This window comes from Lichtheimia ornata, assembly GCF_029851405.1.
Source record: "Lichtheimia ornata isolate CBS 291.66 chromosome Unknown scaffold00022, whole genome shotgun sequence".
NCBI lineage: Eukaryota > Fungi > Mucoromycota > Mucoromycetes > Mucorales > Lichtheimiaceae > Lichtheimia > Lichtheimia ornata.
Window position 1 is genome coordinate 120,383 of NW_026695342.1, and position 27,805 is coordinate 148,187.

Sequence of the window (27,805 nt, forward strand, 5' to 3'; positions counted from 1 at the left end):
TCTTCTCCCATTTTCAGCCACTGTCCATTTTAATGCATGTGAACGATTCTTAGGCTCCAGCCCAACATTCCTATCGTTGAACTTTCTTGAACCGATTGGATTTGGCTGAGAAACGCTGTAGCAGGGAACATATCAATTCCATGAGCCGTGCACCCTTCACCATCGGACGCTCCCACTCAATTTCATGATGAAGTGAGAACCTCTTTACTAGAACAAACATGATCATCGTGCCTGATAGAGCACCCTGTGTAAGAGTTTCAAGTTCGAGATTGGCAAGCTCGGGGTCACGGGGCGCCTACACGCTTTTCCGATCATCGTCTCTCCTACACTTTGGACCTTTGCTCTCGAAAATTTTCATAATGAAGTATGTGCTCTTTATTAGAACAACGTGATCAGCATGTCCAAGTGCACCCTGTGTGAAAGTTTCAAGTTTGAGATGGGAAATCTCAATATCAACAAGGATTGATGTACGGTGTTCATGCATTTATACAAGAGGTGTCCGACCTTTTAATTCCCGCTTCTTCCTCTCTCAACATACTTCCCTCTTCCTCCCATTCTCAACTGTTGCCCCATTAAGTGCAATTACCAGCTGCGAGCGATTGTCCCACTTCAACCCATCATGTCAATCCTACAACCGCCTTGATCCGAAAGACTTTGACTGAATGGCAAGTCCATGGCGTGCACACTTTACTACAACACCCACGTTTCTTTGACACTACAGCTTCTCTTGTACATTCCTCTGCCACAACCAAGCGAAACAGCGTTCATTGCAGCAGCGGCCAATAGCAACGTCTTTACTTCATTGTTTCAAACAGCATTCACAACGTTGTCACTGTACTACAATCACGCTCTTGTCCATTCCTCTACCACGACCAAACGTAACAGTACTCGCCGTTTGCCAGGTCTTTACTCCTCCACTGTATCAAGTTACTTGCAGCAACCCGACTCCCAGCCTTTTTTATACATGAACAGCAGATAGCTATTACAGAGAAGCAGCTGTGTTTACATGTAGCAACTTGCTTCAATACATGCGACTTCTTATCGATAATGAATCTGGTTATTGCTTTGATACATGGGATGGAAGGATTTGGGTATACATGTGATGCGTGGAAAAAGGGTGTATGCATTGTCAACTTGGTTATTGTGCTTGATGCCATCATCCTGTACGATTGATGCATCCCATTGTAGTACTTTACGCGTTATTCTATGGTAACTACTATCATCATCCTTTGTGGAACCTGTCGACCATGTACATCCAACATCATCCAACTCCATGTTTGACGCGCCTGGTATATCACCACCACCCCACGCCCATCTATTTACCTTCGCACAATGCACACCCAAAGGATAGAAACTTTCCAAATCGATGTATCCCTATTAGAGCGATTCGTTGTACCTGACGATGTATTTCTTGTAAATCATGTTGGGATTAAAGGCATACTTTAGCTAATACGCCATTGCGTTGTCAACCATCTCCAAGTTTCTTGTTGTGCCAGCAGCAAGAATCATTTATGAATCATAGAGAATAATGTAAAGAACTTTTACGCAGAGTGAATGATAAGAATAGTCATCTATCAATGCATGATCCAAGTCACGTGACCTTCTGAAATTGTCGTTATCGTATGGCTGATTAGATCAGTGGCCAATGATATAACTTTTGGTGTTGCTATGATAAGTGATGATCTTTATTGCTAAGGATGTTCACGATATATATGTTCAATGTATGGATTCTATGAATGATGTGGAAGATGCTAGTAAAGGGCTTCTAGCAATTGCCAGCATCAAAAGGAAAAGGGTTCTAGAAGGAACGAGCAGCTAGGTCACGTGGTCACATGACCTTCTACGACAATACCCCTCCCGAAAATCTTGGTCGCCCTCGACCAACACGGAAGCAATAGTATTGGCAGCATCGGTAAGTTGGCGCCAACGTGCTCTTGTAGCAGTGGGATCGTACCATGTGTCAGGATTACCATCGGCCTTGTTGATATGAATGGGACGTAAACGATCAGTGTGCACCCAAGACTTGTATGCTTCACCATTCATGCTGTGTAACTTGTAGATATCCGTGTCAAGGTTACGTTCAACAATCTTGTAAGGACCACGCCAATTGTATTCCAAGCCAAACTTGTTTTCGTGTCGTAATAAGACAAAGTCGCCAACCGAATAAACTTGCTTCTTGGTGAGCAAATCCCATTGAGCCTTGTCTTTTTCACGATCCTTTTGCATCCTTGTAATAGCTTGAGCACGAGCATCACGTAAGGAACGAAGTGTGGGGAGTCGACTTGAAACATGTGCTTGGGGATCATCTTGTGGTTCATCAGCAGTAATAAGAGGACGCAATGGATCACCAGGTAACTTGGGGTCTTGACCATACACCATGAAAAATGGACTCATTTGTGTCGTTCGATGTTTGCGAATGCGGCATGCAAACAAAGCGGTGTCAAGAAAATCATCCCAGCGATGTATTTCACCATGCACATACTTGCGTAACATGGATTTGAGTATCCCATTGGTACGTTCAACCTTGCCATTTGAACGAGGATGGAAAGCCGAAGTCAAGTTGTGTTTGCAACTTTAAAGTCGACCAAGGTAGTAATCCAAGAACTTGCCCATAAAATTAGCGCCACGATCGGTTACGATTTCATCAGGACAGCCAAAACGCATAACAATTTCCTCGTGAATGAACTTGGCAATGGCTTCACTGGTTGCATCAGGAACAGCACGAGCAATAGGCCAATTTGTCGTGTAGTCAACAGCAACGAGTATCCAACGATTACCACTTGTGGTAGTAGGTAATTCTCCAATAAAGTCCAAATGCCAACGAGAAAAAGCAGGCGGGATTTCGGTCAAATGCATAGGTGCATGATGATTATTGCGGTCAGCACCAGCAGCCAATTGACATTGTGAACATTGGGCAATCCATTCTTGAATGTCTTGTTTCATGTTGGGCCACCACCAACGTTTACGCACCAAATCCTGCATAGTGGTCATTCCAGGGTGTCCAAAAGCCTTGTGGATTTCTTGTACAATGTCAGCACGCCGAGAGAACATTGCAAAGCGGACTTCTTGAAGAGTGTTGTTCACCTTGACCTTGCGAAAAACCATATCATTACGCACCACAAATTGTTCACGATGCTTGCGTAACAAATCCAGCATAAGATGATGGCCTTTTCTTCGGGACGCAAGTGACTTTGGCCAATCGGATTCTTGAATTGCGCGTGTTGCATAAAAGATACTCAGGCTCCATATCCGATTCATTGGTAAGACAGCTGAGCACCATCACGTCGAGAAAGGATATCAGGTACATGATTGTCTTTGCCAGGCTTGTATTGGATATCGGGATCATACAGCTCCATTTCAGCAATCCATCGAGTCAAACGAGGTGTGGGCTTGCGTTGAGACCTGAAATACTTGACTGGATGATGATCCGTATATGTAAGAGCGACCTTCAATGAAACATCTCCAAGAACGTAACGCATGCAAGATACCCAGCAGCTCTCTTTCTTGTGCGGGATAATTGCGCTCCGCTGACGAAAGCTTCTTGGATTCAAAAGCCAAAGGATGCAATTCACCATCGTCACCTTCTTGCAAAAGAACAAGCGCCAACACCAAAATCGGATGCATCCGTTTCGATCACAAAGGAGCCTTGCTGCATTGGGTGGTACCAAGGTGGGTGCTTGAATCATGCGTGACTGAATCTCTTCGAATGCCGATTGACACTCAGGTGTCCATTCAATCAAACGCGTCTTGCTCCCACTTCCCGCTGTCGTCCGTGAGTGGTGCAGCAATCGTTGAGAAGCCACCCAGATAGATCGCCTATAATGAGACGCCAAACCGATAAACTGCCGCACCTCTTGAACATTGGTGGGAATGGGCCACTCTTAGATCGCCTTGACCTTGGACTTGGATAGCCAGGATACCTTGAGCACTCACTTGGAAGCCGACAAACTCCAATTCAGTCTTGTTGAACTCACCTTCTTGGGGATGGCGTATAGCTTGTAAAACCGCAAACGATCCAACACCGACCGAACATGCTTGAGATGGTCTTCTTTGGTACGGCTGAAGATAAGGATGTCGTCAGGTAAACCAGGGCAAACTTGTCGAGGAAATCACCAAGGATTGAATTCATCATCTTTTGGAAAGTAGGTGGAGCATTCGTCAATCCAAAAGGGAGCACTTTCCATTGCCATGCACCGTATCTTGTGTTGAAGGCCGTTTTTGGAACATCTTCAGGTCGGATTCGTACTTGATGGTAACCACTCTTGAGGTCGATGCTGGAGAAGAATCATTTGCACCACCAAGACGTTCGAGACATTCATCAATTCGTGGTAAGGGATGGGCATTGCGACGTGTCACTGCATTGAGAGCGCGATAATCGATACAGAGTCTCATTGAACCATCTTTCTTGCGGACAAACAGAACTGGTGCACCCCATGGAGAGTTACTTGGTTCAATCAATCCCAAGGTTTGGGTTAAGACAATTGACGCCGTAATTCATCCAGCTCGAGAGGACTCATCTTGAAAGGATGCCGATTGATGGGTTGAGCATCACCAGTATCAATCACATGCTCAATATCACGATCTGGAGGTAAGCCTGGTAGTTCGTTTCGGAAGACATCAGCGTATTCATGAATCAAAGTATCAAAGGTGCCATCGTATTTGTCGATCTTGTCAGCCGTATAGAACAAATACATCACTGAAATAGCCTTGGTGCGTGACAATCGTTGCATCTCGCGATGACTGAGAAGATAAGCCAAATCAGGAATCTGCCGTTTGCGACTTGGAGTCAAGATATGGGTGTGGTTGCCTTGTTTGATCTGCCAGGTGTCGTGTCGCCAATCTGGTATCGGTTGTACATGCTTGAACCAATCTCTGCCAAGGATGATGTCAAATTTGGTATCAAACACATACGCCTTCCATGGATGGGTGTAGCCGTCAGCCATTGAAAGATCAAAAGATACGAGTGACTTGATCGCCATAGTATGTCCACCAGCTGTTTCAACCTCTCGTCCTTGGACCAAGTGATGCGTCATGTGCTTGCAAATACGTGGTGAAATGTAAGATGTACTAGCACCAGTATCGAGCAAAACAGTAACAGGTGTTCCATTGCAGACCATTGAATACAAGGGCAAATCAGATTCCTTTATTGCGTTGAGTTCCTTCAAATGATTGACATCCAAATCTAGCTCAGGTGTCGGGTTGACATTTCCAAAATCGGGTTCCTCGGTGAGATCAATGAGCCGGCCTTCAGGTACTTGCTGAGTAGTGGTGGTGGTTGCATTCAAGGAGTTTTGCTGATTGATGTTTGTGCGCGACGATGACTCCTTTACATACGTCGCGCCTCGTCTTTTAAATGCTTGTTGCCAGGTCGTTGAGAAGCAGGTCGATAACGCCATTCACCAGGTAAGTTGGATGGGCAAGAACGTTGTAGATGACCAAGGCCTCCACAATTGTAGCAACGAGGTGGTTCTTGATTCATGCGGTTGTCACGACGACTGAAGGTTCTTGGTGTGCGCCAATCATTACGTCGATATCTTGTTTGTACAGCATCCAAATCCATGTATTCAACATCCCGAGATGGTTGTCGTGGAGGTTCAAGTCTTGTCATCTTGTCGGCAGCATTTTGGTGTAACGACATGGCTCCTTCGTAGGCGAATGCGATTCTTTCAGCTTGTGCAGTTGTGGTCGGGAATTGGGTGCGTACATAGACTTGAACGTTTTCAACAATCCTCGTACAAAACGGTCCAAAGCTTCATCATCAGTCATTGTTGGAATTTCGAGCCAAAGGTTGCGGAAGTCGTTCACATATTCTTCAACGGTGCCAGTTTGTGTCAATGCAGCCAATCGATCACGTGCAGTCTGTTTGGCATTGCGAGGTCGAAATTCGTCTAGTACCAGCTTGCAGAAATCAATCCAAGTGCTTGCATCATGTCCAACAATTTCTCTTGTACGCCACCATGTGTCAGCATCTCCTCGAAAAAGATTGATGGCATATTGGACTCGGTCAACTTCATCCATTCCAGTCACATCAGCATAACGTTGTACAGATCGTAACCGGCTTTCGCTTGGCATGTGGGGTTCTTGTTCCATGGTAAGTGTCCGGTTCTCGTAGCTTGGATCTAAACATTAAGGCCTCTTTGGTTCTCCTGGTTCTTGAGCAGTTGGGTCAATGCAGTCAAAATAGCCGTATTCATATCTTGTCCTTGTCCTTGTCCTTGTCCTTGTCCTTGTCGTTGTTCTTGTTCAATGCCTTCCATAATAAACGGTTGTCGATTTGTAACTTGAGATTCGTCGTCAGATAATTCAATAGGTTCCGGGATTGGTTCACGATATTCTTGAAAAGCTCGATTGTTCAAAGGCGATGGATGATTAAAAGTCATCAGCTACCAATTGTCGTTATCGTATGGCTGATTAGATCAGTGGCCAATGATATAACTTTTGGTGTTGCTATGATAAGTGATGATCTTTTATTGCTAAGGATGTTCACGATATATATATGTTCAATGTATGGATTCTGAATGATGTGGAAGATGCTAGTAAAGGGCTTCTAGCAATTGCCAGCATCAAAAGGAAAAGGGTTCTAGAAGGAACGAGCAAAAGCTAGGTCACGTGGTCACATGACCTACGACAAAATCTGGATTCAAAAAAGAATGAGGCGAACATCTCATGTTCAAGGTGTGTCGACAACAGCAGGATTTGAACCTGCGCGGGCAGAGCCCATGAGATTTCTAGTCTCACGCCTTAACCACTCGGCCATGTTGTCTCCCTTGTTTTTTATTATGTTTGAGTATTCAGGTAGAGTTACCAACTTCCTAATTTGGAAGGTGATCGTACGTGTCCAATTTTCGTACTCTGATGTTGCGGAGGTGCTTCTGGACATGGTGGTGAAGTTGGCAAGTGAATATGGGAGCTCAACATGTACCAATTTTGTGTAAAAAATTGAGGTATGATTATATTGGTGGAGATTATGAAGGCAGCATGAACCCCGACGGTTCTCGGTAATAGCAATCTCAGCTTCACTATGCACAATTATTGAGTGTTACACGCTCCAAAGGCGCTTACAATCATAATAACGTATATCAAAAAGTCAATAGGAACCATACCATCTTGTATTATTTTGAATTATGGGACCCAAGTATACAATACAACCGAGATTTGCCCAAGGAGTAAACATTTTATCAAAGAAGACAGAAAAGAAAAAGCAAAAACTACAATGAAAACTAATTACATGCGAATGGAGAAGTTTATCCGTATAAAAGTGATCCAAAGTAAAATGAGCAAATGTCGTAAACAAACGAAGTGTAAGCAGCATGGAATACGCAAGAACTGCCATTATTGTGGTGCTGCATAATATCAAGCTTTCATTTTTCCCTTGCTTTTCATCCGCTTGAGTCGTTCCAATTCCTTCTTTTCTTCCTCAATATCCTCACGACGACCAATTCGTTCACTAGAGAAAGAGAAAGGGAATGAGCACATGGGTTTCTAAAGAAACATATAGAATAGCATACCTCCTTCGTTCTTCACGCAAGACTTCCCGTGCATCAGCTTCCATATCATCATCAGAGAAAATATCGTCATTGAATCTAATACATGTATCATGATGATGAGCCATTGAATATAGACATTAAAGACAACAATAACAACATACCTTGACTTGTCATATCGGAAGATGCGACTAATTTCAGCAGAGATATCATTTTCTTCCTCTTCCTCATCATCCACAATGAATTCATCCAATTCCTCATCAAATTCTTCTTCATGTCGCATTTTGCGTTTCATTGGAGGACGACGTATATCCGTGGGTCGTCGGAATGGCATACGGCGCATAGGAGCATCACGTTGATAACCAGGACGTGGAGCCATGGCGGGTCGTTTGTTGCGAATAAGACGTGGATCAGAGCGTGTATCTTCATCATCCGAATAAATGCCTTTTGAATGGCGAATATCACGTTGTATTTCTGATACAGAGCGAGTGTCACGTTTCTTGGCATTCAATCGTTGAGGTGGTTCCCGGTACATTTGACGAATACGATCCTTTGCTGATACAGATGACATGGATGATGATGCTGAGGAGGAGATGACATTGGATGCTGAATAAGGTGATGTTGATGTTGATGATGGTGGATACTTCCCACCTTGTGCTGCACGCTTCCTGTGAAAGATGTTTGGGATATTGCGTTGGGTATGCTGTTGTTGAGCTGTTGCTGTGTTGATGGAGGAGGAGGAGGAGACGTTGGATAATGATGAAGATGAAGATGATGATGGAGGAGGCCGTTTGCCAGATAATGTTGGGCGAGACGACATCGTCGCGTGGTTACTGTTGCTATTCATGGTGCTGGTAACTGCGGCTGCTTTCGATGTAGGCATTGCCTTGGCTTTAGCCATAAGCTCATCAAATGACAATTGTGCATCCTAGACAATATAAAATACCAACATGTTAAAACCTCGCTTGACACTATAACACACAATGAATATACCTTTTTTGCTGTGGGTCGTAAAGGGAACAACGACGCCCCGTTGCCTGTTGTTGCAGATGTAGAAGCTTTCTTTTTGGTCGATGCCTTGGCATTGCTTGTCGTTGTCTTTTGACGTTCAATTTGACGTTGGCGTTGCTTTTCTTGAAGCATGCGTTGTTGTCGTCGTTCATTCTGTTCTCGGATTGAGCTGAGCATGCGTTGTTGTTCCTCTCGTGCTCGTTGTTGCTTCTCTTCTTTACGTCTACGTTCGTCTTCTTCTTTTCGGCGTTGTCGAGCTTTCTCAGCAAGGACTGCATCCTGGGCTTTGGCCACAGCAGACGCCTGTGCCATCAGCGACTGGAAATCCATTGTGTAAAAAGGAACGTGGATTGATCTATGAACGAGGTGATTGTGGAGGGATCGAGCAAGCGAAAGAGGACAACAGCCGACTGGGTCTGAAATTAAGCACACACCCTGATCTCTCTCCATCTGCCTGCTGCTACTCCTTTGAATCATGCGTTTCTAGGCACACAACCAATACGGGTATTATTATACTCATTGTCCAAGATAGACATAGGATAGCATTTCATTGTCATATTTCACAATAAATGATAACATGAGGGTTGACCATTTATTCAAAATGATACTTTCTTATTATCACTAATAGTACGTAGAAGCTGAGCAATGGGATCACTAGTCTCTAATTTTTGTATCTACTCCTCATTGTTGGATATATACATGCTGAAGGTTGTCGTGGTATCATAGGTCAATTTACCCTCATTTGAAGATAACAATGCATTTTTCAACCATGTTGAGCAATCCAGTGTCAGCCAGTAAAGGTTGTGTGGTGTAGGTGATAAATGCGACTACACTGATGGTGAAACGGTATTGCAAAAAAAGCACGAAATACGTTTGGAAGGCATATTGATTTTGCACTTGTAGAGAACAATCGATACATTGAAACTTCAGTAAGGTCATGGATCGCTAAAACAACTCCAAGCGACGTAACAGGAGCGCAAGATGAGCGTCACACAAGCGAAACCAAGCAAAAGCATGCAGCTGCGATCATTTCTTTTTCGCTGTTACAGTATTTAGCTGTCAAAACCAACATTTGTGTCACCCAATTGCTTTAATCAACATCCATGAAATCATTGTTATTATTACTGTTGCTATTACTACTAGTAGTATCATTATATAAATCCTCTTCAATTTCCTCTGTTGGGTGATTCACGTCCAATTCCTCATTAGGTGTAGCCAAGCGCCATTTCACTGGAGGTGCATACCTAGCAAAATCACGTACATTTTGTATCCTATCATTATGGTTAGAGAGTCAACAATGAAAGGGTATGTAGTAAACACCTTACCGATTTGGATGCAAGATGAAATCCGGTATCCGAAGTCTCTCATCACCTGGTCGTTGTTCTAGAGGAAGATACGTGCCATTCACCTTGGTCTTCACAAGGCTAATATCTTGGTCATCTTTGTTGAGTGATTGTTCTAGATGTTGCTGTGGTGGTGGTGATGATGGTGGGGTTGTATCCATGGTTGGGTTAATAGCACTAGTAGCAGTTGTCGTCGTCGGTGGTGGTGGAGTAAAATGGTTATAGTGCTGCCATTGGTCTTGTTGGCTTAACGACATGGCCGCCATTTCGCGCGCAAACTGCTCGGTAATGTATTTTTTACGTGCATGCTCGGACGTGAGAAGATCGTACTCTGATGGTGAATGTACTCGTTTGTGGTATTGCATGGGTAATTGAGGAAGAGTCAAGAGTCAAAGAAAACCTTACATACATATAAAAGGGCGGGGGTTATTTAGTTTTCCTGAAAGTACCAGAACCTTTTGATCCCGCTACGTCAATTCATGCAGCCTCCTCACCCAGGACATTTGACACCTTCTCATATCGTACAGCCACGCCGTTCAATATTGTACGCTCATTGTTATAGTGAAAACTCAACTTTATTATGATAGAAATCGGCAGGCTGTCATCAAATGCTCCTTAGCTAATATAGTAATCCTTTGGCCTAGTTGCCGGGAATAAAGCAAGTCCAATTTGGCGATAGTAATGGATGTGTGCGTGTGTGTGATAGAGAGAAAGTTTATGCTTGGCATGGGATCCTGGCTACATGATGTTACACGAGACCTTCTTGCTATAGTTGACGCGAAGGGTGGATGAGGATGAATTGGTGAAGGATTGGTGTATCAAGGTTAACACGATCATGTCACATACAATACCAGAGCATGCACCATCAAACCACTTGCAGCTATCAATGTCGTATTCATCTTCCAAAAAGCCGTATAGCTTTTTCATCATGCCTTCTGGGTACATTTTGTCACCAACAACAAAGGAGTCGCCACTTCAGAGGAGGTCCACTTGAATGGCGTTTGAATGAGCGAGTCATTAGCTAAGCTTGTATCAGTATGCAGAACAAAGAAAAAGATACAAAGAAAGGTAATCTTATACACAAAGGCTCCTTCAAGGTATACGGCCAATCACTGCAAAGATAACAAAGAACATAGGAACGATGATGATGCAAGAAATAGGGGGTGGCAAGGATCATCAATGCATGAGCATCCTCAATTCACAGGGTCACCCCAGGCTATCTTTTAAACTTACCATGAGGCTACTTTATCACTTGTTGATGATGCAGTTTCTTGGACCTAATGGTTGATATCTTTATCAATGCACTAATCAATCACGATCTCCTTTTTTGCATGTACACAGGGACTTGAAAGCAAGATTGTATTGCACACCTCCTTCGTCTATTGACTACATACCAAGCGGCAATCTCAACATGGGGAAGGCAAGACATCGAATTACATCAAACAAACTTTCTCAAAAGGCAAAGCGTCCATGGCTTCATATGCATCCTCTACTACATGAAGCATCGTTACTATTATAACGCAATTACGTTTTGAATGCACTGGCGAGTACTACCCATATGACTAACATCTTCCATAAACCATAACCTTACACATTTTCAAGATGTTGAAATAGAAAAGTATTTATGTATTGGAATGGGTGCTATCCTCTTCTTCTTCTTTCTGGTCTGCTTCGCAACCACATTGGTATTTCTCTTGGATATCAGCACAATCGAACACTTCCTTGCCGAGTCGTTCATTGACCTTGTTATGAATTGCACATAGCCATTGGGAGACAGCGACCTTTGAGGAAGTTTGCGGTGGATAACGCTCCAGCAACAATTGAAAGTGAGCGGCACTAAGAGGCCAAGGAGTATGTATCAATGATCCGATCCTACCTATGGGTGATAACCTACTTACCATTCACCGCATGGATAAAGTCTTGACAACAATGTAAAGTAATGCGTCAAAGCGTCACGTTCTTCATCGGATGGATTATCTGGAAACTGTGCCGCCATCGTATGCAAAAGCTACCGAAAAGCCGTCCATGTCAACATGCTGCTATCGTTTAGGTTGGAGTAACACTGACAACTTACCTTCCATGTTGATCGCCCCAACTCGGCTCTTTTCCCCCTTATGTTAATATAGGATTGACTCAAATAGATAAATAGCATACTCACTTGATGGTGGCATTGTTCATTTTGGCGCTAATGACATGGCCTTGGAATGAGGGAGTTGCTGGTTGTGGTGATGGCGATGAGGAAGAGGAGGATTCCATTGTCAGGATAGGTTGATTGCGTGGGTATACAATGACATAGGAAGCTGTTAATGCTAAGCAGAGACAAGTCAAGAACAAAGCAATGATAGTGCGTCTCATAGTAGAAAGGAAGGATGATAGAAAAAAGGGATGACAATATTCTGCAACACAGAAGGAGAGAAAAAGAGGATCATGCAAGGTACTGTTTGTGATTTTAGATGGGCATGCAGCAGTAAACTAGCACACACTTTGTTATTATTCAAGACAGCTTACAGAATGAAAGAAATAGATATTGTGCGTTATAATAGAGATGGGGAAAAAGAAAAAGCAATATGATGTGCGAGGACGTGTGTTGTCGTGTGTTTGTATATATGTGGTGTTGGTGTTGGTGATGGTTTGTGCAGAAAGAAGAGATGTGGGGGGGGGGTTGAAGGGAATATAGATAATGTAATATGATGCTACTTAGTTGTCTTCATCCATCGAAAAGGAAGCGTCTTCAAAAACTTGTTCTTGATCGTTGTCATGGACATTAAAGTCATGTACCTCCATAACAGTCTTGTTACGTGCAGGATTGTTGGCTAAAGCACGTTGCATCAAAACCACAGCCTTGGTATCACTGAATTGAACCTTCCATACAGTCTTTGCAGGATGACTAATGTTGCGTACAAAGCGTCCTTGTCGAATATCCCAAAGTTTGACTCGTCCATCATTGCCAGCGCTGACCATGCGACGATCATCGAATTGTAAACACGTTACAGAATTGTCGTGTGCCGATATACGTTGTACACATTCATAATGCTTAAGATCCCAAACACGTAAACAGCCATCTGATCCACCGCTGATAAGCATGTTGCCATTCAATTGTAGCTGACCAACAAGGGAGGTGTGTCCATTAAGCGTGGCAAGACATTGACCAGTCTCTGGTGACCATACTCGGATATTTGAATCAAGGGAACCAGTGACAACCTTTTGCCCATCAAAGGCAATCGCGTAGATTTGTGAATAGTGGCCGACAAGTACATGTAAGCAACGACCTGTTCTCAAGTCCCATAAGCGTGCCGTCGTATCATAGGAACCCGATGCCACCATATCACCGCTGATATCAAGACATCGAACGCTGTTTTGGTGTCCTTGCAAAAGATGTAGTTGTACTCCTCGTTCAATATCCCATACTCGCATTGTTGCATCCCGGGATCCTGTTACTGTGATACGCTTATCTTTCATCTTGAGACATCGTACAGTGGATGTGTGCCCACGAAGAATATGCCGTAATTGACCCGTTTCCAAGTCCCATACACGTACATCACTGGATATAAAAGACACATGTCAGCTGGTTTGGGGGGGGGGAGAATTGAAAACAATGCCGAGTCTCTTACCGATCGCATCCACCGGACACAAGCACACGATTGGGATCATGTTTACTGCCACCTTTGAATTGTAATGCCCATACGCCGCCCTCGTGACCCATCAGTGTTCGGACTTTGCGAGCAGTTTGTGTATCAAAGACCTCGATTCGAAAGTTTTCACAGCCGACGACAATATACTTTTCATCGAATTGCAAGGAAGTTGCAAGGACATCACCAAAGCCATCATCGATCACCTTGACATGACCGCCATGTTCCCATGCAGCAGCAATGTTGTATTTGCGCTTAAAGTACTCTCGATAAGAAAAGTTGAGTCGTTGTGTTGGTGGATTCAATAGTTCTCCGCCGCATATGCTTGAATTGCGCCGTCGGTATTGGTGTTTCATGCACAATGATTTCCATGTCGCTTCATCCTTGAGCAAAGAATTCCAAAAAGTGGATACACATGATGCTCTTGCCAATGTCTTTGGATCATCAATGAATGATAATACGTGCAAGGATATCTCGATGGGAAGCTCCTTCAAAAAGTCGATCTTGAGTCGAGGTGCAATAAGGCTGTTGAGGTATGTAAGCTGAGAACTATCACAACAATTGATGATCTCATATAATAAAAACTGTTTTTGCTGAGGAGTCAGTTGCTGAAAAGATGTCTTGATATGTCGAATACATTCGAGTTGTTCATCATTGAATATCGACGATAGATACGCTCGATGACTATCCTCCTCGTCGTCTAGATCGCTTGGGTTGGCTGTTGGATGTAAAAGACCATGTTGACGGGATGACTCTGCTTTGGACGATGGTTGATCGTCTGATGTTCTTACACCAGCAATGAAGGTCGGGGGTGTTGCTGGAGGGCTGAGATTGTCGGGTCGACAGATATCCATCGGCGAAGGCCGAGGTTTAACAGGGATCGGCGTGTTGGGTGTAATGTTGGGCAGTGGATGAGTTGAGTGAGAAGAAGAGAAGAAAGAGAATGGGCACTGTCAGGAATGAGTGATATAAAAGTGGAGTATGCTGACAAGTGGAGAAAGCGTTAATACGCACGAGGAAAGGGAGATGTAAAAACGAAAGAGCGCTGCTGATGATCAAGCCACTGCGTTGTTGTTGACCCTGGCAACGACATTTCTCTCACACACCCCAAAGTCAGGCTGACACTTTTTTTCTTTGTGGAAACAAATCTTTTATTATTAGCTCATTGTCTCCTTTCAAATCATTCCCATTGCTTTGCTTTTCTCGTTCTTTGATAAGCACAGACAATTTGTTGGTTTATGCAAGTCTAGTCCCCGTCACCAAAGTAGTACAGCAGCATGCACACAAGTGGTACACTCCCTCCCCTTTTATCAAACTGCATGTAATGTCCTCAAACCCAGCAGATTATCTTTTGGATTGCATACTCGTCAAACTCATCCACTTTATTCGCATGTCCAATGTAATTACCTTTACCCTTCGACCATCATGATATCACTCATTCACCCTTACGACTATTTGTTGTCTCCGTTATGTACCTACCATCAATTGTGGTCTTGAGCGGCACTTGAAAGAGGTTTTGCATGTTGTGATATGACGGGCATTGATATCTCCCCTGGTTGTTGGGTATCTTTTTGATACAATATCTAATCTGAATAGTGCATCCAGACTCTTGGGATCAAGGAACAACCCTAATAAAGCAAAGAATCGATATTCACCTAGTAAACATTGAGGTCTAGGAGGTCAGAGATTTCTACTTTTGAGGGGATGGTTCATCCACCATGTAATCGGATTGGCTCATACGTTGATCAATATCCCTCCTAACAACGTATGCATAGTAGAAAATTTATAGGCATCAAGTGATGAAGACATGGCAATAGCTGCTTAATGGATTGCAAAGAGTAGTTCGAATTACTATCACTATGGAGACGTATATAGAAAAGTAAGGAGCTAGTTTAATGAGATCATCGAGAGATTTATATTATTTGTTGCGTGATGGTTTATACAAGCGGGATAAGAGAGGAACGATGCAAGTGAGTGCTAGCGCACACGAAATTGAGAAAAACAAGATGCAAACAAGTAGTACAACGTAAAGGAGGAAAATGTCAAATTCTAATAGTGTTGTGTGGATGGGGCTGGTGGTGTTGCTATATTATTACTGTCGTTCGGCATGGTAGATCTTGTAACCAGGTAAGCCATAGACCGAGAAACCCATTGCCACAGCCACTTTGCCAAATGCTTCAGCATCTACTTGATGGCGGTACACGAACGAAGGAAAGTTGGCACCTTCACGATGAACATGTGATTTTACAAGAGTGAATGTGGCACCAACGCCGTCTAATGGAACCTTGTAGTCTTCACCAAGATGCGTCGGCATGTCGACCAGCTATGCAACACAACATCCCATCCCATCATTAATGATCAACTCTCCTTGGATCCCTTTTTCCTTGCCCATGCTACTACTACTACTTACCAGTGATCGTCCCGAGGAGAAGTCGTTGTAGCCTAAAGAAACAACGAAAGGGTATGATTTAGTATTCCTTGTGCTTCTATTTTTGGGTAATGTGTCGTGCGTGTGTGTGTGCCTGAAATTCCGTGTCCCATCTCTTTCCTCCACCTTCTCCTATCTCATTGACTCTCCCTTTGATGTACTTTACCTTCCATAAGAATCGTATCTTGGGGCATCCATTGTTGCATTTGAAGCGAGTAATCCGATTCAGCCCAATTGTTGCGATCATATCCCCAGAATGCATAATCCTCTCGATACAATAAGCAGTTTGGCACCACGACATCACCATCGGCACTCATGAGATCCTCAAAGATGGTTGGTGGATATTCAACGACATCAACATCGACCCAAGCGACCCAGCTATGATAATCTCGTAATGCTGCACTGAGTAAAAAGTTACGTGCCCGAGCCATCATGGAACGCACATAGGGACGATTTGCATTGCTGCTGCTACCAGCTGTAGTCGCCAGCTCAAAGTTGCGTTGATAGACACTGATTTCGTGGAATCGATTCAGCCATCGTTGTCGCCATTTCCGTACAACTGTTTCAAGGGTCTCGAGTAATAGCGTGTCCGAGTCGTCTGTCACAAGCAAAGCAATTGAAATGAGCTGATTGGGGAAGGTGGTGCGATCCAGCTGGTTGAAAAAGTGCTCGAGTTGTTGTTTGTCAAGAGGAGTGTGGAGAAGCGGCGTCAATACCAAAAGGTGTTCATTTTGTGACACTGCATCCGTAGTCGAGTTGAGATCATTCAAGTTGAGATAATAAGTGTCGTGTTCATGTTCATCCGTTACTTTTGCACCATCCCGTTGATATAAGGATCGTGTGTTTGGATCACAAGATGTGTTACTTGTTGTTTGTAATGATACGGTTGAAACAAGATAAATAAAAAGTGCCGTCAATAGGGTGCTGATGATGATAAGCCGACGGCCTCCACGAAGATTGAGTAGGGATATCATTTCCCTCGGGTATGTAATGCAATGCTAAAGGAAAGAGAAAGAAAGAAGGGGAGAAAATAGCAATTGTGAAGGTGTTGCCATCCTTTTTTTCTTTTTTCTCGCTTTTTAACCTTCGCTAGGGTAAACTCAACAATGGGGATACACAAATGATCCGAAAAAGGATGTTGGCAGTGGGTGGCTCATTGTGATTTATATTCTTTTGCCTTTATCCTTTGCATAACGTCTTTGAGAGATTAAAAAGCATGAACACATCCAATCTAATCTCCCGCTCGCTCCCATCCCACTCGTGGTTAGTTCGCATAGTCGTCCAAGACGAATGAATGGAACATCACGGGTGAAAAAAGGAACAAGAAACTGCTGAGTTTTGTCGGAGGAAATGGTTATTAATGGATCGTCGACCTTGTCCAGACTTTTTGCACTAAACCAGGGGTACACAAGCCTGGTGGGATCGACGCACCTTTCACACTGCCTCCTCTTCTCTCTCTCTCTCTCTCTCTCTCTCTCTCTCTCACACACCACACATTTTCACACTGCCAAGACCATCCAATAAACATGTCAACCTACTTTAAACATTATAGCTTGGGATCACAACAAGGCACTCATCTCATGCAGAAAGGACTCTGGGACATCCATGTCACACACACGCTTGTCCTTTTTGTCCATGGCATGGCTCTTGTACTTGCAAAAAGAGAAAGAGAGGGGATAGAAATTGCAGCTTGTTGCATGCCAATGTGTGACATGTTTCCTTGCATGTTATCCAATGGATCGGATTGTGGTGTGCGTTATGATACCGTGTTTACGTTTCCAAACAAACATCACACATACACACACGCAGTTGGAAGCACATGATCGATGCAGAAACAAAGCACCTAAGAAATCATAAGCATATCACACATATCTGTGTATTGACAAGTGTAACAGTTTGGTGTTGCACAAAGTCTATATAGCCATGCTGTGCTCTATAATTGCATATCGTGAGGCTGAGAAGGAGGAGCAAGTGCATCTCCAGCCATAAAGATGAATGAATGATGGGTGAACACTCACCCCCAATGCATCATGCAAAGCCAACAAGGCTTTGATCAAAACATGTACATTCAAAAAAGGGCGTACGCTAAGCCAACAACAATAAGCAATGGCCATCAATGGCGATGATTAAGGTTGTGTGTGGGAGGATAATCAATGCATGTGCAAGGAACAAGGTGCGTGTGATGAGAGAAATGATCAACATGTGCACAGGGTTTGACATGCGGGCTGTGTGTGTGGCTCGGGTAACATGTAGTATGCGTATAAATGAATTGAAGGATGCTTTTATTTGTCATATATGTACACTTTTTTAAACTGCCTTTTGTTTTAAGAAAAGAGGTGGGGATGATGACATGAGTATCATCGATCGATGGTTATGGATAATGTTAAAAGCGAGTGCAGGGAATGGAATGGAAATTGAAAGAAAGACGTGGAGACAAAGAGAGAGGAAGAGACAAAGAGAGAGAGGGCTAGCTACTATTTACACAAACAACATGACAGAGATGGGAGAGAGAGAGAACAACAAAAAAGAGGAAGGAAAGGAGAGGATATAATAGTGAAAAAACAACTCCCAGATCAACGGGATGAAGCACCAAGCCAACCTAACTTGCCAAAAGTACTCCAAAGCGTGCTGACCTTGTTGACATCAATGCGACATAACTTTTGTGCCTCGGATTTGCGGAAGGGGGTACCTTCCTTATGAGCTTCTTGTGCTGCGAGGATAAGGACACGCTTACAACGAATATACTGCTCGGGCAACAAACGTAAGGTGGATGCAATTGTCACCTCGCCAGGGTGTAGTTGGTCATAAAACTCATACTTTTCGATTGAAAGCGGTGTGCCTAAGAATAAAGTTTAGGTATGACGCACAATAAAAGTTGTATATAAAGCATCATGGTTTACCTTTCCATACGACACGAACGGGCTTTTCATTGAAAACATCAAAGCTAGGCATCCATTCTGGGTCAAACACTTGAGAATCAGGCACATGGATATCGATATTGTCGTATGCAACAGCAGCCTCTGTTTTTGCCTTTTTCATGTGACGATCCTGCTGTGTCGATGTTGTTGCTTTTGTCATGTGCTGATCAACTTTTGAGCCAACATTTCTTGTGTCGGATTTGTTGGTCATGAGGGCGTTGTTGTCGGATCCTTCTTTATTGGGGTCATTAATGGCATCAATCCTTGCATGCTTACGAGCCATTTGTTGTTGTGCATACAACCGCACCTGTGCAGCTCCAAAGCATAATGCAAATGCATTTTCAGATGAACTAGGATCAATGCTTCGTACAGGTCGCTGTTTGGTACGTGCTGTTGGAATGGATGTCTTTACATTCATCATCTCGACGTCATCGGCTGTGGATGATGGTTGTGGTGAAGATGCAGAAGATGATGGTGGTGAAGGTGGGAGATGTGATACGTTGGATTGTTTTCGGTTGTAATCGCCTTTTGGTTTTGTATATGGCATGTGTCGTCGTTGTGCTTTGTTGATGATTGGTTTGCTTGGTTTTACTTTCAATGATGTTGTCGACGTTGTATTGCTCCATGTTGGAATGGCCTTGGATCGCTCAAGATGAAACTGAAACACTTTGCTGTTTTGGGATCGACATTCCTCGATATCCGAAGCCAAAAGAAGTGGTGGTGAGTTTGGGGGCAATGATGGATGTGATGGACAACGATTGCGGTATGAAGCCGAAGCTGGTGTCCATTCAGAAGGAGGATCAAATAAACCACACAATTTAACCGCTTCATCAGCAGGGGTGGCTGTGGGATGAGCATGGGTCGACCACAATGAGTGGTTACTTGTTGCAGTGTTGACAATGGAGGAGAGGTCCATGATAATTTTCTGAGAAGAATGAAAAGCGGAGAGAGAATGGCAAGAAAAGTACAAGAGAGAAAGAAGAGAAAGAGGGAGAACGTTGTGGCATGTCACGCCCTATTATCCACTCTTTTTATCCGCAGCCTTTTTTTTTTTGCTTGGCACATCATATAACTACTAATCTTTGCGGATGTTCCCTGATGCCAATCCAAATTTAGATTATGGTCCACACCTATAAGCACATCTTAGACACATGGCCGCCATCTATCTTTTTTGTTCCGCATGCCATTCGTCAAGCCTAATCGATGATTACATGGCGAGGCACCAAATGTCACATATGCAAGCAGCCTATCTCTCGGCGTAGATTGTGTCGATCATCTCTCTTCTAGACATGGGGGTGTTATAGATGTAAACGAGTGGATAGACATATCGAGACAAGCTTCCATTACCATGGATTTCAGGTCAAGCACGCTAAGCTCGAAAAGGCAACAGATGGTACATCAATGGAGTACTCTTTTTTTCGACGTCGATCCAATGCCCTTGTGTAACGGGCGTTAGCTTTAACCAATAAGTCATTCATTTTTACTCTCCCGACTCCCTTTGTGTGTCCTGTACGCACTGGTTTCTCATGGGACCAGCCCATTTTTTTCGTTTGTATGGTACAGAGATCAGAGTAATTCATTCCAATTAGCCTGCATATGTCATCATCCATCAATATTACATACCAAAAGATATTGCTGCCTGCTATCTTTTGGAATGTCCCCCATACACAATGTTGTCATGGTATGAGTATTATGCTGCATGCCAAGGCCGAGGTGCTGTTGTTGTTGTTTCTCTCTCCATATAATTCCCATCACGGGTTGCAAGAGGAACGATGAGAGGGTGGGGGGTGGTTTAGCAGTCCAATGACTTTCCTTTATAATATGGCTATGGATGGCATCTAATATCATCATTCCCATCCCCCAGCATCATTCTTGCTCAATAATTTTTCAGAGTCTCGTTCCCTCAGCTGTGTTAAGCGTATCGTGTTTGAGCTGGATGTGTTGCCACCATGTGATTGGCCCAAAGCCTCGATGTTGTTTGGTGGCACTCTAAAAACGAAATGAGGGATGATGATGAGATAAATCCCTTAAATGGCTAACCGGCATACCTAGGCCAAAGGATGAGCGAGTGCAAGAGAAAATCATAATACATCACCGGCAAACATATTGGGCTTGGCTCATTTGCTTGATTAGGTAAACCGGCTGATCAAGCGCTGCTGCTGAAACACATAATTGCTCAAAAGCAATAAGTCGCATACCAGGTTTTTTGTTTTGTTATGCTGTAAACCTGTTGCCTGAACCAGGTAAGTCTTTAGAAAAACAATTGGCATACCATGTGTTGATAAAAAGGGGAGGTTTATGTGTGAATGGAGTGCTCCTGTGTGTGTCAAAAGATAGGCGCACCCAAACTTTTGCTTGTTGGGATCTGCAAGGTGGCTACACAGAGACTGGGGTACGAAACATGGAGCATGAGATGTGAGGCTCCGCACCCCCATTGCGAGACACTGCCGATTTAACCGCCAAATTTTCGGTAAGGTCGATATGCACCATCATCAACCACACCATTCTTTTTTTAAGTAAGGAGAAACATTTAGGGCAAACGAATCGTTTATTAATACGTCTCGAATTCTTGGCACCTGTCATGCAATCGTGGTTGCTATTCAATGGATTACAATTACCAATCATCATTACTACAGTTGTTGTTGAATGTAATCCTTAATACATAGGTCATCATTTTGAATTGCGTGGTGACCATGAGAGAATGTTGTGTGCCACCGGCTATTCATCTTATGTGTGTCACGCCATGAAAATGACCGAGGAAAATAGAGTCATTCACCAAGCCAAAAACAAAGGCAGTGGAAATAAGGTGTTGTATGCTACTACTATATCGGCACATTCCATGTGTAATCCTTTCCCGTGGCTGAAGCGAAAAAAAGAGGCCCATCGATTCTGACATGACGCTTTGGCAATGTAGATCATGTGGCGGGAGACGTCGTACCTGGCTGGAAACACACACACGCACTCACACACGACGCACAACATTACACAGATGGTGGGTGTGTACCACACTACCGAAAACAACAATTGGGTTTTAAACCAAGTCAAATGCATGCTTCGGGACCCACGCGATCATGCTTCTTTTATGAACTTTTATGATTCATCCTTAATGTTCCTTGAAGCATTGTTGTTTTTCCCTTCTCGTATCCATTACATAATGTCAACCGCTTTTGGGTTGATATGGCACAGCTTATTCAAGTTGTTGAGATCATCCATGAAGAAGGACGAGGGGATGGAGGAAAGGGAAGAAAAAAGATAAAGCCACGTTGTACGTAACCTCTAACCGACATTGGACAAGCAAACGTGAGACATTATAGAGTAGTACCACTGATATGGGTCATGCAAGTTAAGGAAGAAATGTATTGATTTCATCTTGCTTACTGATGAGGCGTTAGATTGTAATGCGTTTTGTAATACAGATTATTGAAAGTGATTTTATTAGCAAGTTAAATGGATTTGGGGGGATCTCGTTCCCAAAAGGTATTCTACATTTATACTGCCCATTGAGCATCCCTAGCCAACTCCATGAAATATAACGACTTGTGAGTGATGTTGTGTGCAGGATATAGTAACATGCAAAAGGTGTAAGAAGAAAACTAAAAGGATAACAACAAAGGTACAAAAGATAGATAGATGTTGTATGTGAAGGTTGCGTGGATTGTGTGCGTGTTGTGTGTGCGTGTGTGTGTGGTGTATGTGCGTGCGTGCATGTATTGAGAAAAGAGTCTAGAAACCGGAAACAAAGACAAGTTCTTGGAAGCATTGGCCCTCGACCTCGACCTTTTCGTCACCGACAGTGATCTCAGCAGTAGCCTTATCGAGCCACTGGTAAATGTATGGCTTGACAACGAATCGCTGGACAAGTTTCTTAAGGAACCATGGGATCTCGTTGAGAATGTCGATCTTGTCAATGAGGTTCTTGACGCTGACGACCATGACAACCGAAACATCCTTGACTTCATCCTCTTTGCCCTCTTCCTTGATCGTCTTTCCTTTCCATGAGAGCTTGATCTTTTGTGGGATTTGATAATCGGTGTCTGCATCATGTTGAAGATCAAGAAGCTCGACGTGGTTGTCAACTGAGACGGTGATAAGCTTGCCATTGAGGACAACTGATCCTTGGTTGATGTTGACAGCGCCATATTGCTTCGTGGTTTGGAATTGCATCATCGACAAAGAGGTGCCATCGGGTGATTGAAAGTTGCAAAAGTTCCAATTTGATGCGATCAGTTGTGGTTGCATGCCTTGAATTGCATGGATAAACATGCCATCACCATCCACTTCGTGTAACGTCTTGTCAATGATGAATGTGCCTTTGGCTTCTGCACGAGGCCAGAACTTGTGTGACACATAGCCAGCAGCCGTGCTTTGGTCGCCACCTCCAAGATACGTTTTACCCTCGCCCACCTTGAATCCATCACCCACACGCTTGAAATCCAGCGACACAACAAGTTCAGGATGAGTGATTTGCACCTTGTAGGTCGTTCGAGTAGGATCCAAAGTGATGTTGAAGAATTCGGTCTTGACGCTTTGACGATCTTCGGACAACTCAAATTGGTATGCTTGGTTGATGTTCTTGAAGGTGTTGACACCATTGCCAGGATCATAGAAGCGACACGTAAACGAGATTGTGGGGTTCCAGATACTAATTGCGCATCATGTCAGCTCAGGGTTTCAGGTGATACATCAAACAAACACATACACACACACACACAAACGTATACACGCATCCATTATTGCCACCATGAACCCAATACGCCACCCATATACATACCCAATGCTCGAATAAATAAGCTGCACAAAAGCAAATCCTCCCGTCTTCGTGGTAACGTAAAAGACTTGGTTCTCTGTGGAAGATCCTGAAGCACATGTCCACTCGAGATCGTGCTCATCTAACTTGGTATAGTATTGGCCGTCCTTGACCGTGTCAGCGACAGTGCGAACAGACTCGACGGTGGTGCCCAAGCCTGTGACATTGGAAACGGTGCTAGATAACTGAGAAACTAGTGTGTAACACGCGTAAGTTGCTTGTTGCTCATAGTAACATGCACATCGCCTTCCATGCATTGTACTTACACCAAGATGCCATTGTTGCAAAATAAAGGGAAGAAAAGTGCGGGCTGCGACTGAGCTGGCGGAGACGAGCGGTCTCACTCCTTTGTACTTTACAAGTGACCGCTTAAAGCATTCATCAATCATACATGCATACACCAATTGAGCTTGTGGATCAAACGCTGGAGAAGTAATAACGGCTTTATCAATCAATGTATGGATACAATGACCCCGTAATCCATTGTCGTATTGTTAGCCTTATATGATTTCACACTTTTGATACACCCAATCCATTCTACAACATCACACGCATCTTGCTGACTGAGAAGAATTACGTTACTGCCTTCCCGCAAAAGTGGACCATGCAGCAGATTCTTGCATCCCCCAATCTATATTTCATGCCATCATAGTGTATTGAATCGTATTGTCGTATTACAACAAAGCTTGTCGTATATGGATTAGTGGTTCCTAAAGTGTAATTTAATGCTTTGAATTGCATATCAATCAAGCCTACATCGCTTCTTTCGTCCATTTCTTCCTGAATTGCACATAAAACATAGCAACAGCTACATGGATGAATCAGATCACGACCCTGTTATGTGGCGGGTCACGCATCAGGCGGTAATAATCTTGGCGGAGTAAATGACATACATGATGTGATGATGTATTCCGCTTTCAGTATTTCTGTCGTTTATATGCACGAGCGTCGTTCTCGTGGGAACAAAGCTATACACACACACGCATACACAAACACTGGGTAATCCAGCTAGAATTGGGTGACGATGATGAAAATGTAATACCTTGTGTGCTGTATTGTTATGTACACGTGTGAGTCTCTATTTGAATTGAAAGGTCACTGATACCTTAGATGGGCACACAATGTGAAACGTTGGGCATCTGTATCAGGGTTGTGGTTGGTGAAAGAGTTCGGCAATAAAAGAGATATAGTATGGGAGATCGACTTTTGCTCATTCATGAGCCAACACCATGTGCCCGTTTTTTTTTCTCTTTCTTTGTTTTAAAACGGAGCACGTCAGAATGCATTTGTCTCTCTTACACAAAGAAAACAGCGATGCATGCACGTATGCATCTGGGTGGATACGTACCATGTATTGTCGTAAGTTACTAATGTCATCATATGTATATAAAGGCGAGGATTCATTATCCTTGCGTAGATTCTTTATCACTACTGCTGATGGTATATGCATGATATGAGGATGTTTCATGGAAGAAAGAGGAGGCATAAAAGTTCGAATATATACACACGCATGATAATTAAAATAGAATATAAAGAACGTTTGTAAAAAAGAAAGAAGCTCAATCTTTCTTGGATGTCGTCGTTGTAGTGGTGGGATGATGAGGCGACAACCAATTGTACGCATGAAAGAGAGCCCATAGCCTACTGCTCTTGTTCACGTCGATGCGACACACCTTTTGTGCATCCGACTTGCGAAATTCTTGGTGGTGCAAAGTGAATTCCCGAGCAGCCATGATTATGGCTCGTTTGCATCGAAGATAAACAGCAGGTGTCATCCTCATGTGTGAAATGATCTTCACTTCCTGAGGATGTAAGCGATTCAAGTAGGGTTGATGATCATCAGGGGGCATTGGTTGTCCTAGCAACATAGCTCGTTGAATTGATCCCATCGTAAAAGTGGGGAATGCATGTATATCTTACCCTTCCATGAAACGTCTACTGGGACCTGGTCTAGGGACACTGGATTGGGCACCCAATCGGAAGGGAAAAAATCATGATCGTCATTATCAATGTTCAATGTGTCAAACGTATAGGCCGGATGCAATGTAAGACCCTTGATGCGCAATTCACCTCCATTTGCATTGTTGTTGCTGCTGCTCGTTGCAGGTCGATTCGAAGATGGACGCCTTGTTGATGATGTCGTTTTGATAGGAGCTTCGCCAATCACCTTCTTTTTGTGGGACACTAATGGGCTCGGTGGGATATCCTTGTGCGACATGTCACGAGCACTGCCTGTTTTTGTGGTGGATGAGCTCTTTTTCGGTGGATCGGCAATGTCGTGGGGAGAGTGACATCTTCTTCTATGCTCCCAATCACAGCTCAATGATCTACTAGGTCTTTTCACAGATCGATCAAGGATTAAGGTGGTATAGGGTGGTGAGGGTGGTGTAATTAAACCATTATCTTGATCATTGTGATTGTCGGTGTGCCTGGATAAAAGAGCGGATCCAATTTGCGACAGGTCGTGTCTTTTCCCAAAGAGACAAGAATGAGTCGGGCGAAGATAGGGTGCCATACGAGCATAGGCATGGATGAATTGCTTTCTGCTAGTGATCCCGGAAGGAGGTGGAATAGGTTTTTTATCACCAGGGACTTTTTGATAGGGAGGGAGAAAAGTAGCAGCGGTGTGATCTTGTTCCATTGAAGTGGGTGTAGGTGGTGGTGAAGAAAGCATTGCAGGTAATGAAGGTAGTGTAGATGATGATGGTGAAGTAGGGGGAGAATATGATAAGGACGAGGGAGGAGGATCATTGATCTTACACAGGGTTTGGATTTGAAGGCAAGATGGCAGGGTATCGCGTGAAGATGATGTTGAATCCATGTTACTATCCTGGAGTGGAAAAGACAAGCGAGCAAAAAGAGAGAGAGAGAAGCAAAAGGAAAAAAGAAGGTTTGCTGATTGTTTCTTACTGGACACAGAAATTGAATGATCACTGTGCAGGAACGTCATTCCCAACACAAGGTTTATAAGCTCAGTCCAAAGTTGTCTGTGGTAACATGATCACTCTTTTGGAGGGTTACAACCAACCTATTCTCTTTTTTTTCATCGGTACATCACACCATTGCTTAATTTGGCTTGTCCTTGCATTAGGTGCATCCACACAGCTTCTATCACTATTCATTCTCCTTCATGTAGCCACACTTTTTTTTTTCCAATGCGCCTTGTCCATCACTCTTCGGCATGCATATGCATGTGCATTATCATCAGCTCGTTGGTATTATTGATAGATTTATGCATTATCACAAGGGAAAGTATATGAAAAGAGATAACAGAATTGGGTGGCACAGAAGAATTAAACGTAATTGAATACCAATGTAAACATACACACTTTCTCTCAGCAACAACAGATGATCTACCCAATAATCGCTCATCATCAGTTCCAAGCTTTCACATACATGGATCACTGGTGAAACGAACATGTTTCGACATGCATATACACACATACATAACATTGATAGCCCGACATCTTCTTCAATCCTTCCCAGGTCATGTGCACGTATTCATTGGTTGTGAAAGTGGTTACAAAAGTCACCAAACATATATTCGGAAATCAATTGTCTCTCTATCATGGGGCTATTGTATCAAAGGTAGGCATTGCATCTTCCGATTCCTTATCCGACATGTCCCGCCTGATCAAATCCATTAGAAAGTGCGTTTCTTGACATCAATGGATACCTAGAAAGGATACGTAAAGGCTTAGTTTTTTCTGTTATAGCATATGCTGCACTTGAACAACCCCTTGTTTCTTGTCCACGCGCTTACCAAACAAGTAAAAACACAGCAGCATTTCATTGTGTCATTGCTGAAGCTGACGATCCCCTCTCCCAACCACCTCCTTCGGATTGATAGCATTGGCTCAGCACCTTGTTACGTAGGTTTCCTCTTGATGAGTACGCCAAACGCTGTTGACTCAAATTGTCGTGTTGACAGCTCTTCGTGTGCATGACGATGATGGTACGACGCTTGGTGTATGTGTGTGTGTAACCGTTGCCCTGATATGACATCCCACTTTCCGAGTAGCCGGTTGCTGCATATAGTATACACCAGGTCCAACTTGAACACACAATCGACACCCATCATGAGGCTTCATTCAGCTTTCGAATAGGGACATGGACGCAATTGCAGGTGCCAAAGCTGAGGAATTGAGAGCTTTATCAAATAGAAGTGAAATGCTGGACACCATT

General features: G+C 43.5%; 13 protein-coding genes and 1 non-coding gene across 14 annotated transcripts; all 14 read right to left on the reverse strand.

The window, feature by feature from the left end:
* Positions 1-1,815: 1,815 nt before the first annotated feature.
* On the reverse strand, positions 1,816-2,493 carry O0I10_005468 (uncharacterized protein; the record flags this gene model as incomplete). The annotated part of the gene is made up of 1 exon (XM_058485510.1): positions 1,816-2,493. The coding sequence occupies one exon, from the start codon at positions 2,491-2,493 to the stop codon at positions 1,816-1,818; it is 678 nt and encodes a 225-aa protein (XP_058343657.1).
* An 81-nt stretch (positions 2,494-2,574) lies between these two features.
* Positions 2,575-3,258, reverse strand: O0I10_005469 (uncharacterized protein; the record flags this gene model as incomplete). The annotated part of the gene is made up of 1 exon (XM_058485511.1): positions 2,575-3,258. One exon carries the CDS (start codon positions 3,256-3,258, stop codon positions 2,575-2,577), a length of 684 nt encoding a protein of 227 aa, XP_058343658.1.
* A 558-nt stretch (positions 3,259-3,816) lies between these two features.
* On the reverse strand, positions 3,817-4,132 carry O0I10_005470 (uncharacterized protein; the record flags this gene model as incomplete). The annotated part of the gene is made up of 2 exons (XM_058485512.1): positions 3,817-3,974; positions 4,027-4,132. 2 exons carry the CDS (start codon positions 4,130-4,132, stop codon positions 3,817-3,819), a joined length of 264 nt encoding a protein of 87 aa, XP_058343659.1.
* Positions 4,133-4,158: 26 nt separating this feature from the next.
* Positions 4,159-4,392, reverse strand: O0I10_005471 (uncharacterized protein; the record flags this gene model as incomplete). Its single annotated transcript, XM_058485513.1, has 1 exon — positions 4,159-4,392. One exon carries the CDS (start codon positions 4,390-4,392, stop codon positions 4,159-4,161), a length of 234 nt encoding a protein of 77 aa, XP_058343660.1.
* A 1,727-nt stretch (positions 4,393-6,119) lies between these two features.
* Positions 6,120-6,380, reverse strand: O0I10_005473 (uncharacterized protein; the record flags this gene model as incomplete). Its single annotated transcript, XM_058485514.1, has 1 exon — positions 6,120-6,380. The coding sequence occupies one exon, from the start codon at positions 6,378-6,380 to the stop codon at positions 6,120-6,122; it is 261 nt and encodes an 86-aa protein (XP_058343661.1).
* A 298-nt stretch (positions 6,381-6,678) lies between these two features.
* O0I10_005474 lies at positions 6,679-6,763 on the reverse strand. The gene has a single exon. It is a non-coding gene; the product is annotated as a tRNA-Ser (tRNA).
* A 590-nt stretch (positions 6,764-7,353) lies between these two features.
* Positions 7,354-8,807, reverse strand: O0I10_005475 (uncharacterized protein; the record flags this gene model as incomplete). Its single annotated transcript, XM_058485515.1, has 4 exons — positions 7,354-7,447; positions 7,509-7,583; positions 7,649-8,412; positions 8,478-8,807. The coding sequence occupies 4 exons, from the start codon at positions 8,805-8,807 to the stop codon at positions 7,354-7,356; spliced, it is 1,263 nt and encodes a 420-aa protein (XP_058343662.1).
* Positions 8,808-9,585: 778 nt separating this feature from the next.
* Positions 9,586-10,203, reverse strand: O0I10_005476 (uncharacterized protein; the record flags this gene model as incomplete). Its single annotated transcript, XM_058485516.1, has 2 exons — positions 9,586-9,766; positions 9,821-10,203. The coding sequence occupies 2 exons, from the start codon at positions 10,201-10,203 to the stop codon at positions 9,586-9,588; spliced, it is 564 nt and encodes a 187-aa protein (XP_058343663.1).
* Positions 10,204-11,460: 1,257 nt separating this feature from the next.
* O0I10_005477 (uncharacterized protein) lies at positions 11,461-12,193 on the reverse strand (the record flags this gene model as incomplete). Its single annotated transcript, XM_058485517.1, has 4 exons — positions 11,461-11,674; positions 11,737-11,846; positions 11,913-11,940; positions 11,997-12,193. The coding sequence occupies 4 exons, from the start codon at positions 12,191-12,193 to the stop codon at positions 11,461-11,463; spliced, it is 549 nt and encodes a 182-aa protein (XP_058343664.1).
* Positions 12,194-12,535: 342 nt separating this feature from the next.
* On the reverse strand, positions 12,536-14,321 carry O0I10_005478 (uncharacterized protein; the record flags this gene model as incomplete). Its single annotated transcript, XM_058485518.1, has 2 exons — positions 12,536-13,379; positions 13,450-14,321. 2 exons carry the CDS (start codon positions 14,319-14,321, stop codon positions 12,536-12,538), a joined length of 1,716 nt encoding a protein of 571 aa, XP_058343665.1.
* A 1,238-nt stretch (positions 14,322-15,559) lies between these two features.
* O0I10_005479 (uncharacterized protein) lies at positions 15,560-16,869 on the reverse strand (the record flags this gene model as incomplete). The annotated part of the gene is made up of 3 exons (XM_058485519.1): positions 15,560-15,790; positions 15,878-15,909; positions 16,062-16,869. 3 exons carry the CDS (start codon positions 16,867-16,869, stop codon positions 15,560-15,562), a joined length of 1,071 nt encoding a protein of 356 aa, XP_058343666.1.
* A 1,599-nt stretch (positions 16,870-18,468) lies between these two features.
* On the reverse strand, positions 18,469-19,729 carry O0I10_005480 (uncharacterized protein; the record flags this gene model as incomplete). Its single annotated transcript, XM_058485520.1, has 2 exons — positions 18,469-18,734; positions 18,796-19,729. The coding sequence occupies 2 exons, from the start codon at positions 19,727-19,729 to the stop codon at positions 18,469-18,471; spliced, it is 1,200 nt and encodes a 399-aa protein (XP_058343667.1).
* Positions 19,730-22,536: 2,807 nt separating this feature from the next.
* On the reverse strand, positions 22,537-23,899 carry O0I10_005481 (uncharacterized protein; the record flags this gene model as incomplete). Its single annotated transcript, XM_058485521.1, has 3 exons — positions 22,537-23,455; positions 23,585-23,813; positions 23,887-23,899. The coding sequence occupies 3 exons, from the start codon at positions 23,897-23,899 to the stop codon at positions 22,537-22,539; spliced, it is 1,161 nt and encodes a 386-aa protein (XP_058343668.1).
* A 1,280-nt stretch (positions 23,900-25,179) lies between these two features.
* On the reverse strand, positions 25,180-26,441 carry O0I10_005482 (uncharacterized protein; the record flags this gene model as incomplete). Its single annotated transcript, XM_058485522.1, has 2 exons — positions 25,180-25,478; positions 25,541-26,441. The coding sequence occupies 2 exons, from the start codon at positions 26,439-26,441 to the stop codon at positions 25,180-25,182; spliced, it is 1,200 nt and encodes a 399-aa protein (XP_058343669.1).
* Between the last annotated feature and the right edge of the window lie 1,364 nt (positions 26,442-27,805).